This window comes from Felis catus, chromosome F1, assembly GCF_018350175.1.
Source record: "Felis catus isolate Fca126 chromosome F1, F.catus_Fca126_mat1.0, whole genome shotgun sequence".
NCBI lineage: Eukaryota > Metazoa > Chordata > Mammalia > Carnivora > Felidae > Felis > Felis catus.
The window spans coordinates 53,442,601-53,460,040 of record NC_058384.1 but is presented as its reverse complement, the minus strand read 5'-3'; the positions used below and the strand labels follow the sequence as shown (position 1 = coordinate 53,460,040).

General features: G+C 37.5%; 1 protein-coding gene across 2 annotated transcripts in view; it reads left to right on the top strand.

The window, feature by feature from the left end:
• The window catches only part of USH2A (usherin), a 773,795-nt gene that overhangs the window by 431,219 nt on the left and 325,136 nt on the right, over nt 1-17,440 (top strand). For both annotated transcript variants that reach the window (XM_045048458.1, XM_045048459.1), the window contains 2 exons: nt 11,570-11,721; nt 16,436-16,598. In XM_045048458.1, the coding sequence (XP_044904393.1) occupies nt 11,570-11,721; nt 16,436-16,598 (315 nt within the window). The remainder of the gene's footprint in view (nt 1-11,569; nt 11,722-16,435; nt 16,599-17,440) is intronic.

The following is a 17,440-nucleotide window of genomic DNA, read 5'->3' as shown; positions in this document are numbered from 1 at the left end:
ATCTCACAGTCCATGAGTTTGAGCCCCAAGTCAGGCTCTGCACTGATGGTGTGGAGCCCAGTAAGGATTCTCTCTCTCACCCTCTCTCTCTGACCCTTTAGAACACTGTCTCTCTTTCTCTCTCAAAATAAATAAGCTTAAAAAACCAAACAAACATGTTCTTTGCAGGTTGCAAATTCAGGCAGGATTTTAAAACCTGAATTATAGCTACTTTTAGGTGGATAAGAACCCTTTCATCTGTAGCACCCTGACTCTTCCTTTGTCAGACCATCAGCCATCACTGAGAAGTAGAATGAAGGATTACTGTCTAATAAATTTGGGACCTGTGTTGTGCAGATTACAATTGCATAATTAGAATTATGCTTTTGAGAGCTTCCAAATTCTCGTGAGCCATATTCCCTTTCAGAAGCTTAGGCCTCAGAATCTGTAAATATGTTTTTTCCTCGCACTTGAAATCCACCTTGCTAAAATCAGCATACATATCTGACTACACCAAACTTATTCCTCATTATTTAGCATAATGTTTAGTGACATTTGAAAATAATTAGAATATATGCTTTTATTAAGAAAATAGTAACTAGAAATATAGAATATGAAATTGTTCTCATTTATTTTTTAATGCTCAGGCTCCAGGCTCTGAGGTGACAGCACAGAGCCCAACGTGGGGCTCAAATTTGCAAACTGTGAGATCATGACCCAAGGTGAAGTTGAACACTTAACCAACTGAGCCATCCAGGCGCCCCTGCTTTATTATTAATATTTATAATTTCTTATAACTATCCACTATCTTGGACTTATGTAAATTTACTAAAACAGTTTCCCTGTTAGATTGTGACCCACATAAGGGCAGGGATATCCCTTGTTCTCTGTGTGTTTTGTTCCAGGTTCTAATTCCCCCAGTTGGCAGGGTGCCAGTCATGGGTAGGTGGGTATTAAATACCTGGGAAAGGAATGAATATTTACTGATGATAGGGACAATGATAACATGGCAATTGTATGGACATGAGAAGTATATGCATGTGCAATCATATAATATGTGCAGATGCACATTATAACGTGTTTTTACAATTATGTAATATAGGTGAACTATTTCAAAGGCAGCAGAAAGGCATCTCCCTCTTGGTCTGTGGAAGACACAAAGACCCAGTCACTTGGCATAAGATTTTCTCAGCCTGGTGATTTGTCAAGATTGTAAAGAGAGATAGCACGTGAAGCCGGAATCTGCTGTGCATGCCTCAGTGGGAAAGGGGTAGATTGTTACTTCCCTCAGAGTTGAGTAATGTCAAGATGGGCATAGGAAAGAGAGCCGGGTATGCACCGGACTGGGTCTTGGGGACTTCTTGAGAAAAGGAACCTTTGAAAACGTTTTCCTAATTCAGCCTTTTATATGGGGCTGGCTTTTTGAGATTCTATATACAGATATATGCGAAGACATATCTGTATCAGTAAGTGTCAACAGGAACAGAAACAATTTAGGGAGTTAATGATCTTTGCAGATGTATACGTAGTGCCATGAAGACAATAGAACATTGTTGGGAGAACGTTTAGTTCAGTTTGTAAGCATATGTATGACGTCAGAAATGGGTAGAAGAGAAAAAGTTAGCTGTAGAACTTTTATACAGGATATAGGATATAGATACTTTTATCCCATATTCTACAGGATATCATATATCCTATAGGATATAGATACTATATCCTTCACATTGAGAGATGATAAGAAAGATGGGGCACCTGGGTGGCTCAGTTGGTTAAGCGCCTGACTTCGGCTCAGGTCATGATCTCACAGTTCGTGGGTTCGAGCCCCATGATGCGCTCTGTGCTGACAGCTCAGAGCTGGAGGCTGCTTCCTATTCTGTGTCTCCCTCTCTCTCTCGGCCCCTCCCCCATTCATGCTCTGTCTCACTCTCTCTCTCTAAAATAATTAAACATTAAAAAATTTTAAGAGATAAGAAAGAAACTTTTATAATATATGTGTGTGAAGGTGTATGTGCAAATACTGATTCACCTATACAAAGAAAGAAGTATTTGATTTCCCAGCAATGCTAATAGTCATGGTAGTAGTAACAGCTACCACTTATAACTATCTGTCAGGTACTTTAATCCTCACAACTAGTCCATGAAATGGGTATTGCTATTCTACCACTCAGATGTGGAAACCCAGACTTATAAGCAATAATCACTCAAGACAACGGGTTAAGTAGGAATGTAATACAACACAAGGTGTGAATGACTCAAGTTCATGATTTTGTTCACTGTACTCTCCTGCCTCTGCTTTTTGCAAAACAAGCTCATAATTCAATATTCCATCAAGCCATGTGGGAAAAAAAGTTTTTAGATACTTTTACTTGTTTGATGCCTTATTCTCAGTGCCAAATCTCAAAATTCTTAAGATCTCTGTTCTGATTTTTCTCTGGTTTTAAAGAAATAACTATTTTTTAAAACTTCTTCTTTTGAAATAACTTTATTTTTAAACAGCCAAAATGTGATTCTATTTTCTTTCCTGGAAATGCTCCGTTTTAATAGGAGAAATGGATTATAGAATTCAGTGAATCACTTAGGAAAACCGCTTGACAGTTTTGAGCAAACCTTGTGTAACTTTTATGAAACACCTCCAATCAGTTTGTCAGGTACAATCTCCCAAGCACAATCTTTTTTAGATTCCGTTGATTCCATTTTTAGGAGCGCATAACAGTAATAAGGCATGATTCCACAATGTGAAAGCTGTTCTCTCTTTTCCTTTTTAATTGAAGGATCAAGTATTCACACAGGGAGATATCTGCCACATTCAATCATCATCCGGACCTTGGGGGAAAACCACGGTTGATATTCACATTGCCATGATGTACTGGAAAAAACAAACAAATATGTTTGGAGCATCTATATTCACTATACATGTTATTTTTATGACACACTAAAGCACTGTTGTTTAATTCTTATAGTAAACAGAATTCTTCAGTGTAAATAGAGATACCTTGTATTAAATTTACATTGTATTGTACTTGTATTGAATTTCCTTGGTTATATATGACAACCTATTGAGCACCCTAGGAAATACAATTTGACATAACATGATGAAGAGGCACAAAGATATATATCCCAGAGGATGTGCTTTATGGACAATTATGATTCAGCTTCCCTGTGAAAATTAAACACCTTAAAAATTCTACCATTGTGGAGAGCAAAAGGTGTAAACTTGAAACTGCTTACACGGGAGAGCCGATGGGAATTAACTATGCATTTTGTGGATTATCCACTGAAGAACTAAACATGTACACCTGGATTAGATAACCTGATCCCCCTTTGCACATAGCATAATATTGTTGCATTTTGTTATAGCTATTTTACAGATTATTAGCACAGAATAAGCAAGAGAAAAGCCCAAAAAGCACAAAACAGGGAAATATCATAAAATACATTACCATAATTGTTTTAAGTTAGGTGTATATATCTTTGGACTCTCTGGTTCTGCTCTCCTCCCTTCCACTCAGTCCTGTAGCCTACAAGGCTGCCCTTTCCTCACCGCGTCAATGGGCTTCCTCTCTCTCTGGCTTCCTTTTGGTTTGTCCCTGGGAGGCAGCAGCAGCAAGAGACACAAGGGTGGGAGGAGAATGGAGTCTCGGAATTTTAAGACTTTGTTTCCATTCTTCCTGGTTCTGGGCTCCAGGGCCTTATTGCTCCACCAGAGACTCATAGTTCATGAGTTCAAGCCCCCCATCAGGCTCTGTGCTGACAGCATGGAGCCCGCTTGGGATTCTCTCTCTCTCTCTCTCTCTCTCTCTCTCTCTCTCTCTCTCTCTCCCTGTCTCTCTCTCTCTCTCTCTCTCTCTCTCTCCTCCTTCGCTGCCCATGTGTATGCACTCTCTCTCGCAAAATAAACAAATAAACATTAAAAAAAAAACCCTTTCTCAAACTTGTTTCTCAAACTCTCTAAAGGAAAAGTGAAACTCTTTTTTGCCTTGAAGGGGTTTTCCTAGGATCGATAGCACTTGATTTTAAAACATGAATACCGTTAAATTTTCAGCATAAACTTGCTCTGACTTTCCAGTGTTTGCCTCTTCTTACCTTTCATGCTTCCCTACACAACAGTTTTTGTTTTGTATTTTAATTAAATGTTCTATTTTCAGATAGCTATAGATTCACGTGCAGTTGTTAAGAAATTATGCAGAGAGATCTCATTGACCTTTGCCCACTTTTCCCGAAAGGCAACATCTTTCAAAAGCATAGTGCACTATCACAACTATGATTTTGTCAATGGTACAAAACAGAGGGAGGGCTGACTTTTTTTCAACCCTCAAATTGACAGAACCTCCTTTAGCCAGTAGCATAAGTTAGTAAGTTAGTTCTTTGGTAGCAGGCTTTTGTGAGTTTTTCACGGCTGACTTCACAGTCCATCTCAGAATGAGGTAGAGAGACCCTCTTCTTTTTTGACTCGTGACCTGTTACACCATACTGCAGTCTAATCCACCTCAGCCCTAAGTGTCATAAATTTGTTATACTAAAGAAGAGAAAGTATGTAAAACTGTTAAAGGTGTTTCTGTCTTAGAATTCCACGCTGCTGCTTCCATGTGGTATTCCCACATCCCTGCCTCAGTTACAACTAGTTACTATATATTCAGGAAAAGGTGCCTTTAAAAATTATTTTTCTCTTTGTGAGATATTTAGCTGCCCTTCTTTACCCTACCTCCATGGTCTTCCCTACTCCAATCATTTACAATTAATGCGACTCTAGATTAATTCTTCTAAATATAACGTTTATTTGCTCCTGGTCAGAACACCAAGATGTCCATGGTTCTCCTGTGCATCATAAAATCCCAAATCCTTGGGGGAGCATTCAAGTCCCAAACCTCCGTTTGAAGGCTTATTTTCTGTTAGATTTTAACCAGTTACGACAATAACAACAAAACACTGATCTGTTCTGGATATATTTACCGTACCTTGCGCTTTCTTGCTTCTAGGCATTGGTAAATGCCATGTTCCCACCAGGAACATCTTCCTGAGCTATGACCTTTTCACATTTCACCTTTTATGGAAGACCCATGGTAGACCCAGCTGCTTTGTACAGAAGGCCCGGCTACTCTATACAGCTTTTAGGACTCACTGTAGCCCAGTGATTGCCCCTGCTTGAAGTTCCTGTATGTCTACGCCATTTGTTGGGCATAAAGTTTTTGTGGCACTTATCACTTTTATTCAACTCTTGAGTTTTTGTTTAATTAGACCTGTGTTTAACCCTTTTCTTACTTCTATAAGTCCAGATATTCTTTCTTATCCTTTCTGTCCCCCAAAGTACCAAGTATTGTACCTTTCAGGAATGGACTTCCGATACATGTATATTATTTTTCAATTAGGCTCAACTGAGTTGCTTTTAGGGCCAGAATGTGTTCATCAGTTCTTAAATTGAGAGGAATTCCTAAATATTTTAGTAGAGAAAGTTAGGCTGCAAATGAAGAGGAACAGGGGCAGTAGGGGGATGAGATTGTCAGGTTCCAACCCTGATTTGATAATGATTTGTGTGACTTTGGGAAATAGCCTCTCTAAGACTCCCTTCCCTTAACTCTACAACAAGGCAAATAACACTTCTTATTTCTTGGTGTTGTTAATGGAAATAATTCACATAAAGCATATAGCCTATTGTCTGATTCAAAGTAAGTGTTCAGTATATTTTTAAGTAATAAGGTGTTTTATAATTTAAGTAATAAGTAATTTAAGTAATAAGGTGTTTTATAATATAATTTCAAAAATACACAGCATTTTAAGAACCTGGCATTTTAGTTTTCCCAAAACTACTCATCTGTGTCCTGTATTCTACTCAAAGAAGTGTCTCCTTAGGCTTCACTTAAAATTTCCACTGGATTATATTCATTAGTTATTGTAATACACCTTGGGAATCTGAAGTCAATGCAAATTGTTGTCTTAGTGCATATTTTATACTTATTATTTACTAAATGTATGTTTTTAGAACTGAACCATACAATATTTCATATAGTACTAATTTTATTTACATCAAAAAGTCTACTAATGAAGACAAGTGATGACATCTGCCTGCATATCTTGGTAAGAAATGGATTGTTATTTTCAAATTGCATCTCTTATTGTCTACAAATTTACCAGGAAGTTTGGCTGTATGTTCTTAACTCAGGAATTTAGAGTTAATGGCCTTACCCAAACCAGATCAAAGGAAGTGCACTTGTCTCAGGCTCCTTTTTGTGGCAAATGTAGACACCAGCTCTAAATCATATGGTATCCCACTTTGGCCTGACCTTGAGATACAGTGATTAGCTGGTGAGACCTAGATACTAGGGCAGAAAACCCAGAGACACCAGCATCACAGGTCTGTTCCACCCTCACAACATGTTTACATTGATCCCAGCTTCCTGATCTTGGGGTGGGAAGCTTTCATCTTCCTAGTACGCAGAGAAGGCCTGATTGATCACTGATTACATGGGGCATGTTCAGATATGTGTTCTGAAAAATGGCCCTCTGTCTGCAGTGTGAAGAATGAACTGTACGGGAGCATGAATAATGCATCAGAACATGTAGGTGGCTATTATTTTCAGGTATGAGGTGATGGTAGACTGGACTCCGTGGCCGTGGGTATGGAGATAGGTGAAGATCAATTGGGAATGTACAGTCTATAAGTCTCAGTAATGGCGTTGGTATGGTTGGGGAGGGAGAGGAAAGTGTCCAATATGACTTAAAGGTTAGACTATCCACACACAGTGTATACTTGGATTCTACAATTTGGATCTACAATTGATTTTTTTAACTCTTCCTACAAATGCTGTCAAATAGTGGTTACGTACAGAATAGTGGGTAACTCAGTATTGTGTGTGCATGTGTGCGTGTGTGTGTGTGTGTGTGTGTGTGTGTGTGTGATCTCACCTGCACGCAAGATGGACTTCAGTCTTACCCACCTCTCAAGGTGATGCATCCTAGATACTAAAAAGTTTCTGAGCAGTTGAATTAACTGTCACAAATCTCACTTAATTTTATTCTCAGCTCATTTTCCATGTACTCATCTTACTCTAAGCCCTTCTTTCAGTAACTGTCTATTATTTCTTTATCCATAGTTCCAGATGTCATGGTTATCTAGTTTCTTAGCATAGCTTGCTAGGGGTTGGCTTGCTCGAGTCAGGTAGACAAAACAAAGAAGAAATTTTTGAGAGACTGTCAGTGAGGGAGGAAGGAGGAGGAACTCAAAAAGCAGGCACAAGAATGGATTAAGTACAGCCACAGAGTGATGTGAAGGGTGAAACCTAAGTAAGTACCCCATATCTCATCAGTCCCTGTGGGTGTTACTGAATTAGAGAATATAGTCTTTGATGTCCATAATGCACAGATTGAGTCATCACAAGATGATTCAATTATATTCATTATAGTCTGTGTGGGAACACAGGTAAGTACTGTGGAGTCCTTGCTAGAAAGATTTCCTTTAAAAATGGTTAAGATTCTTAAAGTTTGTACTTAAGGAATGAGATTTAGTTATAAAAAAAAATTAACTTCTATGAAATATGTCATTTCCCAATAGGTCAGATAAATGAGATATTATGCACATAATCCTAGCATAAAAGAAATTCCCTGTTCCCCAATTATGTAAGAAAACGGAAATATTGATTTGGGTACTTTCTATCTCATTGTTGAGAAGCAGGTCAAGCAGATAGCATTTCAAGGGTCTCACAATTTCTTTAAGAGCTTCTGCAACACATTATTTGCACAGAAGATTTTTTTGGTGAGGATTAAGTGATTGCTTAGCAGAGCGCCTGGCCCGTCATAATTTCTTATCATTATTATTACTGTGATTTTATCCATTTTTCTTCTCTTAAATTTTCTGTGACTGGCTTTACACTATATATCTTACATTTCTTAGTTTTGATTCACTTGTGCTTTTGTGCGTCAAGTATTAAATGGCAGTAAATTGAATACTCTCTGTAAGGATTCTCAGAGTTCTCACAGACAGTCATACTAGAATAAAGGAAAACAGATGTTGGCAGCTGTACTTTTTCTTGTGTAGCCATAGGGCTCTGTGACAGTAAGATACTCTTCCCCCCAAATTTGGAAATAAGGGAAATAGGCCTTCTCTTAAAAGATAATGCATACAAAGTTATCCTCAGAAGGGAAAAGGAGCCAAAGCAGTAGCTTTATTTCAAAAGTATTAGCTCATTTAAATATAAACAACTTTAATCCTAAAGGATGTACTGACCAGGATCTACCTAGTAAAACAGAAAATGTGCTAGAAATAAGACTTTATTTATTTATTTATGTTCATTTATTTTGAGAGAGAGAGAGAGAGATAGCACAAGTAGGGGAGAGGCAGAGAGAGGGAGAAAGAGAATCCCAAGCAGGCTCTGCACCACAGTGCACTGTAGGTGCAAAGCCTGATGCAGGGCTCGAACTCACGAATCATGAGACCATGACCTGAGCCAAAACCGAGAGTCAGGTGCTTAACTGACTGAGCCACCCAGGCACCTCAAGATAGACTATATTTAATATAAGGAACTGGTTACAAATACGTTGGAAAGGCTGCAGAAGCAAAACAGGTGATTTGCAGAGAGCTGCTAACTTCCCAGGTCTTCTGGCTTCCAAGTCTGCCTCAGCAACTGCTAGCCACAGGATTTGCTGATTTGATGCTTGAACCCACAAGAGGCGCTGCCCCAGCCTGAGCTCCAGTGCCAGCCAGAGTCCACTACTGAAGAAGCTGGAAATGCAGAAGAGACATTTCTGCTGCCTAGACTGCTTGAGGCCACAGCTGCTTTGCCCCTCTGCTGACCTCACAACAGTCAGCGAAAGCCTCAGAACTGGAAGCTGGACATTTTCTTTCGTCCTCTTCCTGCCCTCCTTGCAGTGCCTCCCATTGTGAAATCAAGGAGGAAGCCAACAAACAAGATGGCCGCAAATGTAGAGCATGGGCTCTTAGGCTTAGCATACAGAGAAGACTGTAGATGTGGGGAGTAGGTAGATGAATTCGATGAATAACCAGCTTAGCCAGCACCCATACACACTCCTCTTCCTTCCATTACCTTCCGTGACCAGCAGTAATCACTACATGCTTCTGCCTGACATCCTACTGTGCTTTGTACAATGCAGATGCTCTCACCCTCTGTCACCATATTCCCATCTGGGTAGTGTGAATTCCCCCTTGAGTTTAGACACAACCCTCCTGGATTGTCTGCAACTTAAAAACTAAGATAGAATGAATACCCACTAACTTTCTTTACATAAATCAGTAGGGAAAAGGAGGAGAGAAAATTCGTTATTACATACAAATTTTTATGTAATATGCAAAAATAAGGCATAGTAACACCTACAGTTCTCACTTCCATAACTAGCATAAGGCCACAGTTGATATTTATGACTTCTTCCCTTTGTCCTTGGCCAGTAGCTCATCTGTTTAGGATTTTTGACCTAGCAAGGCAACCTGAACCTTCATTACTAAAAGGTTTACATGCTTAGTGTCAGTGTGCAGCAGGAAGCTAATTTCTATGTACTATTTTTTTTTCTTGCCTGTTGATATAGTTGCATGAGGGTCCCAAATTGCCAGGTAATGTTCTCAGTTTCCATTTTAGTGGTATCTAAATTGCAGCCCGCAACATAGTATTCTTCTTTGTGGCTAGAGAAAGCAAAAATATTTTCTGTAGGTTATTAAGTGTAATAGTGAGAGGAAACATTCTGAGGGCCTTCTCTTGATTTTCATTTTTATATTTCTCACTAAAGAAAAGCCAGCATCAAATACTGACCCCCTAGTTAAAATCAGATGCAGCATCCTGTAGGAACCACCCCTCCCCCCAAATCCACAGGCATTATCACCCAGCCTAGGCTATAATGTAGGTCTCAGTAGGCTGTTCCAGCAATATCTTAGGGTATAGGTTGATGGTGTATATTGAAAGATTAGCAACTTTTATGGTGTTAGCTCACACCTTACTTCTCTTGTTATAAACTGATTTTCATATCAAAAGCAAAGTTGTGAAGGATAGCCCAACAATGAGTGCAGCATTCTAGAAACTTGTAGATGATGGTGCTGCCGAACATCGTGAGCAGGTTTGTGAAGTGAGCAATTTCCTCCCAGGAGAATGGGACAGACACTGGTGAAAAGCTCCTGGTGTCATGGTCCCACCAGTAATGCTTTCCCTGATGTGTTGATGGGTGAAGGTTTGATCATCCTTCAGGACATTAATGAGACCAAATCTGGTGTTCCTAGTCTAAGATTGAGGCATCCTGGAAGCCAGCTTAATTCTTTGAAACCTTGACTTTACTAGAATCTTTTGTTTCAAAACTCATTCCTTCTCCAAATCTTCTATCTTGGAGCTATTTTTTAATATCATCTTTTTACCAAGTCTCCTTTCGTATTTCAGGTAGCTAGGTATCTGTCTTTCCTGTAGCCTTACATTTTCCCTCTATATTGGATGCTGATACTTTTACTGTGCTGCATGTTCATTAATTTATTCATTCAATCAATAGATATTAAGTGCCTACTATGTTTTTGGCATGGTGCTAAGGTCTAGAAATACACAGGTGAGGAAGAGTCAAGATTGCTTTCAGGATCCTATAGTCAAGCAATTAAATACTACTGTGAAATTAATTTCACTTTGAAAGAGGTTCTGATTTGGGCACGTAAGCAAAATTTTGTTTCTCATAGTATAATGCTTCATCAGTTTGGGGATTCTGTAATTCCAGTGAACATAGATTCCTATCTTCCTTTAAAATTCAAATATGTTGATTGAATAATTCAAATGATTATGTTCAATAACCATGTAATTTCTTATATCTCTACTAGTTGATTTCATGAAAAGACACATAACTTTCCTTGTGATATAAATTTAATTGATCATTACAAACAGCAAATCATAGTTTCTCCAAAACATTCATGATTGTCCCATGAATAGAATTTGTGCAATTTGTGCCTAGCTTTTATGTTTAGGTTATGAAATATTGTAGTTGAGGACATGGGTTCTGGAGCCAGACTTCCTGACCAGATTCAAATCCTGACTCCACCACTTGCCAGTTACATGACTTCGAGCAAGTTACTTAATAGGTCTGTGTCTGGATTTCCTCATCTATAAAATAGTGATGATAATAACACTGCCTCTCTTCTGGTAATGCTGCTAGGAGAGGGTCAAAAAGGAGTTTATATACAACAGGTGCTTAGAACAGTGCTTGACATATCCTGAGTAATATATAATGCGTTAACAAATAAGGTCATTTGGCTTCTAGAGCATATCGATTAAGGATATCATTTTAGAAAGCAATAAAAATTCTAAATGTACTTAATCTATTCATATTTGATCTGGAACGCAGATGATAGTAGCTAACATGATGTAATAGGAAGAGTCCATACTGGGACTCTTAGGTCCTATTTCTGTCTCTCTACTAATCAGCTTAACAGTTTGATATTTAAGGGTTTAATGCCTGTCTTATCCTTCCGAAAGAGACAGGGTTTAGACCAGGGAAAATACCAGATACCGTAATTTAGTAATTCCATGAAATTAGAAATCCCATCAGTAAGTGCTTGCTTTCTTAAGACATTCTTTGCTGTTGTCTCGTAAGTCACACTAAAAGCCAATTATTGTCTTCCCAGGTGTTATCACAAGCTATGGACTATATCTAGATGGTATATTAATTCACAATTCCTCAGAACTCAGCTGTCATGCTTATGGATTTGCTCCTTGGAGCTTACATTCCTTCAGAGTCCAAGCATGCACGGCCAAAGGTTGTGCTCTGGGTCCACTGGTGAGTATGTGCATTTACATTCTGGGAATGTACCGAATGTCAGATGACAGGGAATATCAAGGAAGAAGTAAGTGGTGGTGACTCACTCCCTGCACAGCTAGGCTTTCAAGCAGGATAGGAGATGTTCTTTTTTATACAATTTTACTTAAGAGTTAGTAAGAAAGAGTTTATATTCAGCATAAATTTCAAGACCGCCCATAGGTCTAGTGAAGGACAAAATCTATATGTCGCTGAAATTTTTAAAGGCAAGTTGGCCAGTTTAGCAGAAATACATACAATTTTGTTTAATTGGGTGACTTATTTTGAGTAGATGTTTTTCTCTCTAATAATGGCCTCAACAGCTAAGTAAGTTATGAGTAAAAAGTAAAAATAATTAAAAGTCCATAATTGCCAAAATATGGCAACATTACCACCCAACAAGTAGGTCAATCAATTAAAAGGTTGAGCTTGCCTCATCTCTTAGAATCAAATATATTTATATCATTAACGTGATATAGTTTCAAAGAACAGTATTTAAAATTGCATTGATATTAGCTTTTGATATCCACATTTCAGAAATCTATAGTGTATATCTATATTTCATTAGCAGTTAAGAGATTGACAAATTGTGCTCTTTATTTTTTATATAATTTTTAAAACTCAATAGTACATAATTGTCATAGACTAGCATGACATTCTTTAGGTTCAAAACATCCCATTTTATGTTTTGTGCATTTTCCTTAATTAGATTTAGCTTCTTTTAAGGGAAATGCTCATTACTTTTAGATATTTTTTGGCAATGTTTGCTAATGCTCTATCATTTTAATGCACTCTGTCTTCATTGAAGAGTGTATTATATAAATATTACCTTGAAAAACAGCTCTACAGTTTAATTTTGGCTTCCTTATTTTTGATCACACCTCCCATTTCGTTGCAAAGATTGGTTGCCTTCCAAACTGCTAACATCATCTATCGGTGGAGCTGAGCTGTAGTCTTTATTGCCATTAAGTATTTTATAGCTCAGACCCTCTGATGGTTACTTACTCTTAAAAGCAGGAATGGCAATAGGCCAGCTTTTCTTCTCCATTCAAAAGAAAAGAAAAAAGAAACATGACCACACTTCACATGAGCTCGAAACCTAGACTTTTTCAAAAATATAAACTGCAAATTGGTTCTGGCTACTGAATTGGCTCCCACACTGTCCCTTGATGTTCTGGCAACTTTAAACAAGGGGGACATGGTTATTGATCTGCATCCGGTGCAGGTAAGACAGTAGGCGATGTTAACCTTAAGAAATCAAATGCCACAATGCCCTGATGGAAAGGGGGAAAACAGAATTGGATTGTAAAACCTGCTCTGCCATGGCCTCAGACATTCCAGACTCAGTCCTGATGTAAAGCGCAGCTATTTTCTCCTTTTGGTACTTTTTTTTTTATCATATGCTCAGTATGCAAATGATTTTCCCAAGTCAATGATCCATCTCTAATCACTGGGATTGAACAGCGTCTTTATTTAGAACAAGTCAACTATATGCTGCCAGGAAGTTAAAACCTATGGTCTTCGAGTGATTTCTAAAATATTTTTGTACCAGTTACAGTACATACTGTACCCTGAAGAGATTACATACATGAATATTCCAAATCTCCCTGGATATCTACCACAATCATGAAGGATAATACAGATTCAGATACGTACATCACTTAAGGGTATTCTTTATCTCAAGCCCAATTTTATAACAAATGTTTTGTTGAACTAAAAAAAAAGTCATGGTTTCTATTTTTAAATCTTTTGCTGGCAGAAATTGACAAATTAAGTTTTGAGAATCAAACTTTTGCTCACCTCACAGCATTTTTAAATGATCATTCTTGGATTTTAGAAAGATAAGCCTGTTTATTTTGCATCTTGTATATATTTATTATCATTGTTTTTCATGCATACAGGGAATACTATTCTCTGTTTTTGGTGACAGATGTGCTCTGGTCCTGAACGTAGTATGGGTCACCCTCAAAATCGGCAAGTTGATATAATAAAGGGAAAAAATTGTAAAAAGGACAAAGTCTATAAAATAGATACTTAAAAAATAAAAATACATACATATATCCCGTATTTCTACCATTTTAATGCAATATTAGCTCAGTGTGTTTTGTTTTTAGCCTAAGTTTGTGACCTGTTGTTTGTGATTAAGAATGAACTGCTCTATACCCATCTTCAAGTTCAGTTCTCATTCATTTACACGTGTATTTGGCTCTTCAAGAAATCACAGTGTTAAAAACAATTTATAATGCTTTTGATCCTACTTTTAAGATGCTAATAGGCATTGTCAAATTTAATCCAGTAATTGGGGTTTTATTAATGTTGGAGATAATGAAAAATTAACAGAAAATGCAACAGAGAATTACTTTTTAAAAGGTTTCTCTGCTTTCAATGATATTGTTGAATTAGATTAGAGAGAAACCCTTCACGTTCTGTGTCTCTATAATAAGATGCATTGAATTTGTCCATAGGATAATCACTTGGCTTTTTTTTTTCTTTTTTTCCCCACTTAGCCAATGTTAGACAACCCTAGTGGAGTCTAAGATTGGGAATTTTATGACTGTGTCTGGCCTTGGAACATTCATTGGATTCAATTCTCCAAGGACCCTTTTAAGGATGAAATGTGAAACTATAGGTCACTGCAGTGTGATACGGTTAAAAAGCTGCTTTGGTTTTGATGATAGTATATTTCTACACATAAACACACCTAAACGAACATACACACATACTCACCTTTTCACATTTATTTTTCACAAAGAAACAAATTAGTTATTTAGGACATTTAAATCTTAATGGCAATATGCAATTCACAAGAAAATCCTATATGGGAAATCTACCCTAAACCTGCTATTATTCCCTGTGCCTCCTTGGGAAACATACTTCTTCTATGAAACCTCAGAATTTTCAACTATTACAACAGGGGAAAAAAAGCACCCACTTTAAAAGAGATTGCTGTAAAATTTTAAATGAAATATTTACACAACGATTTCTGGTACATGGTAAGAGTTTTATTAAGGATGAAAATTTTATTAAAATGTTTGTATGTTTTCATTGCGCATTTGTTCTCAAAAAAATTTTATTTTCTGTCTCAAGGGAGGTTTCCAGGTAAAAGCCAAGCTGGCCTTCCACAATATCTTTTCCTTCACATTCTTTTTTAAGGCAAGGTAGATAAATAGTAGGTAATTTTTTTTAAAGATTGAGTCAAAGCAAAATAGTACAATTGCCAAATTTAATGTAGCATAAAAACTGAGGTATTTATCCAGATACTTAAGGAAATTTTTAAAATATATCATTTTGAATTAACCAGATATTTGAGGATAATAATATAATTATCTGGAATTGCCCTTAATTCTTCAACTTTTGAATCTCATTTTACTTGGAACCCTTTTAAAATCATTTTCTATGCAATAATTTGAATTATATACATAGACATAATGAAAGCAATTGCATTGTTATGAAATATTAAAATGATGAATTGATATTTTTCCAGTCAAGTTTCTTTACCATTTTTTGTACCTAGCTATTAGACTAAAAAAAAAAAAAAATAATGAGTAGCAGTTATAGATCTAAAGAACCCCATAGCCTTTCTCAGATGAAAATAAAACATGTCGTGACCTCATACTTATTAAAAATTAACACTCTGTCTTTTTCACATTTATTTTCATAATTGGGAAAGTGTATTCGCCCTAACAAATGAAGGTTTCATAATTGAGAATATTTGCCTGCCTAAGGATTTCGTGTTTGATCACCTTCTTGTGAGGCATGAGCCTGTACTTTAAGAATAAGGTCAAAATTATCAACATATTCAATAAACCTTAAAAGGTCAAACATTTATGAGTGATGCTTATGAGGTTGTGGTGATTAGTTAACAAATTTAAGCCAGTTCTTAGAAGAGGCCAACGTATTCTGAATCCCTTTCTAATTTCTTGCCACTTTCATCATCCTCTGGTCAACTAGTCATTTTCTCGATTTAGCTACTAAAATCTTCCTGGCCCCTGTGCAGTTAGGGACTACATTTTATTTCAAAGTTCTTCTCTTTAATTCATCTTTTTCTCTTTTCTGCATAGGTTCCTTAACACTATATTAATGAAATTTTCAACTTTTTTTTTGTGATTATACCTTAGGGATGGAATCACTCAGGCACATTTATTTCTTGATGTCTGGCATGATACCATCTTTAAGTATCTGGTAGCAACACAGCTCAGAGAACTCTGTGTGTGTGTGTGTGTGTGTGTGTGCGCGTGCGCGTGCACGCGCAGGAGTGTGCGTGCATACCGGTGGAAGTTGGAATGGCCTTTGGCAAAGCCCAGAAGTCTACCACTCCAGTCAAGAACCTATGAAAACAGACCTCATGCATTCTTCTCTTTTGCAATAGCATAAAAATTGTTTCTAAGCGGTCCTAGAAGTAGTCTATGGATACACATGGCTATCAGGGCAATCACAGTGTGAGCTGATCCTCATATTCTGAAAACATTCACAAACAACTGCCTTGGTCAGGAGCTCAAATTCTAAGCTTTAACAGCAGGAGGAAGAAAACATGAGGTATGCTTTGATCCTGCTGACAAAATGAAGTATTCATACAAGATGCTACTGTCAAAATAGTTTACTTCACAGGAAAAGAGATTCTTTGAAGAAATATGCTCAAAGTGAAGCATGCACTTATTTTATTTGCAAACAAAAATAAATCTTTTTATACTCACAGGTGGAAAATCGAACTCTAGAAGCTCCTCCTGATGGAACAGTAAATGTGTTTGTCAAAACAGAGGGATCCCAGAAAGCCCACGTCAGATGGGAGGCACCTTTTCACCCTAATGGACATTTAACATACTCAGTCCTTTTCACTGGGGTTTTCTATGCAGATCAAGGTAACTTGTTTATCATTTTTTAAATTTTTATCTATTTTTTTATTTTATATATAGAGAGAGAGATCAAAAGCAAGCTGGGAAAGGGGCAGAGGGAGGGAGGAAGGGAGGGAGGGAGAGAGGGAGAGGGAGAGGGAGAGGGAGAGGGAGAGAGAGAGAGAGAGAGAGAGAGAGAGAGAGAGAGAGAGAGAATCCCAAGCAAGTTCCATGGTTCCTTGTTCAGTGTGGAGTCTGAGTTGGGTCTCGATCTCACAACCCTGGAATCACCACCTGAACCAAATCCAGTGTCGGATACTCAACCGACTGAGCGCCCCCCCACCGACTCGGGTGCCTCCAATTTTTAAACTTTAATATGAGTAGAAAACAATTTATTTTCTTTTGACATCTTTCTTTTAGATACAGATTTTAATTTCTGTATTTTTCTTAAAAATGGCCTATATTGATGAGTTAGGGCAGAGTTCTCATTGTGTGGTCTCCAGAGCAGCAGTGACAGCTTCATCTTGTAAACTGTAGGATGGGCAAATTCTCAAGCCCCCAACCCAATCTACTGATTCAGGAACCCTGGAGGTGGGGCCCAGCACTCTGTTTTAACAAACACTTTGGGTGATTCTGATGCATACTTAAGTTAGAGAAAGACCAGTGTACTTTACATTCTATATTCATTCCTCTTGCTTAATAAATGAAAACCTAACACATTATTTAGGCAAAGAGTTGAACATTAAGTCTGCGGTCCATTTTAAATAAATGATTTTTTGTGACTATTTTGCCATTTCTAAACTATGTTGGTATATGTTCCAGGATATTAATTGGACATAGATTAGACAGCATTGGGCTCCTTGAAAGTA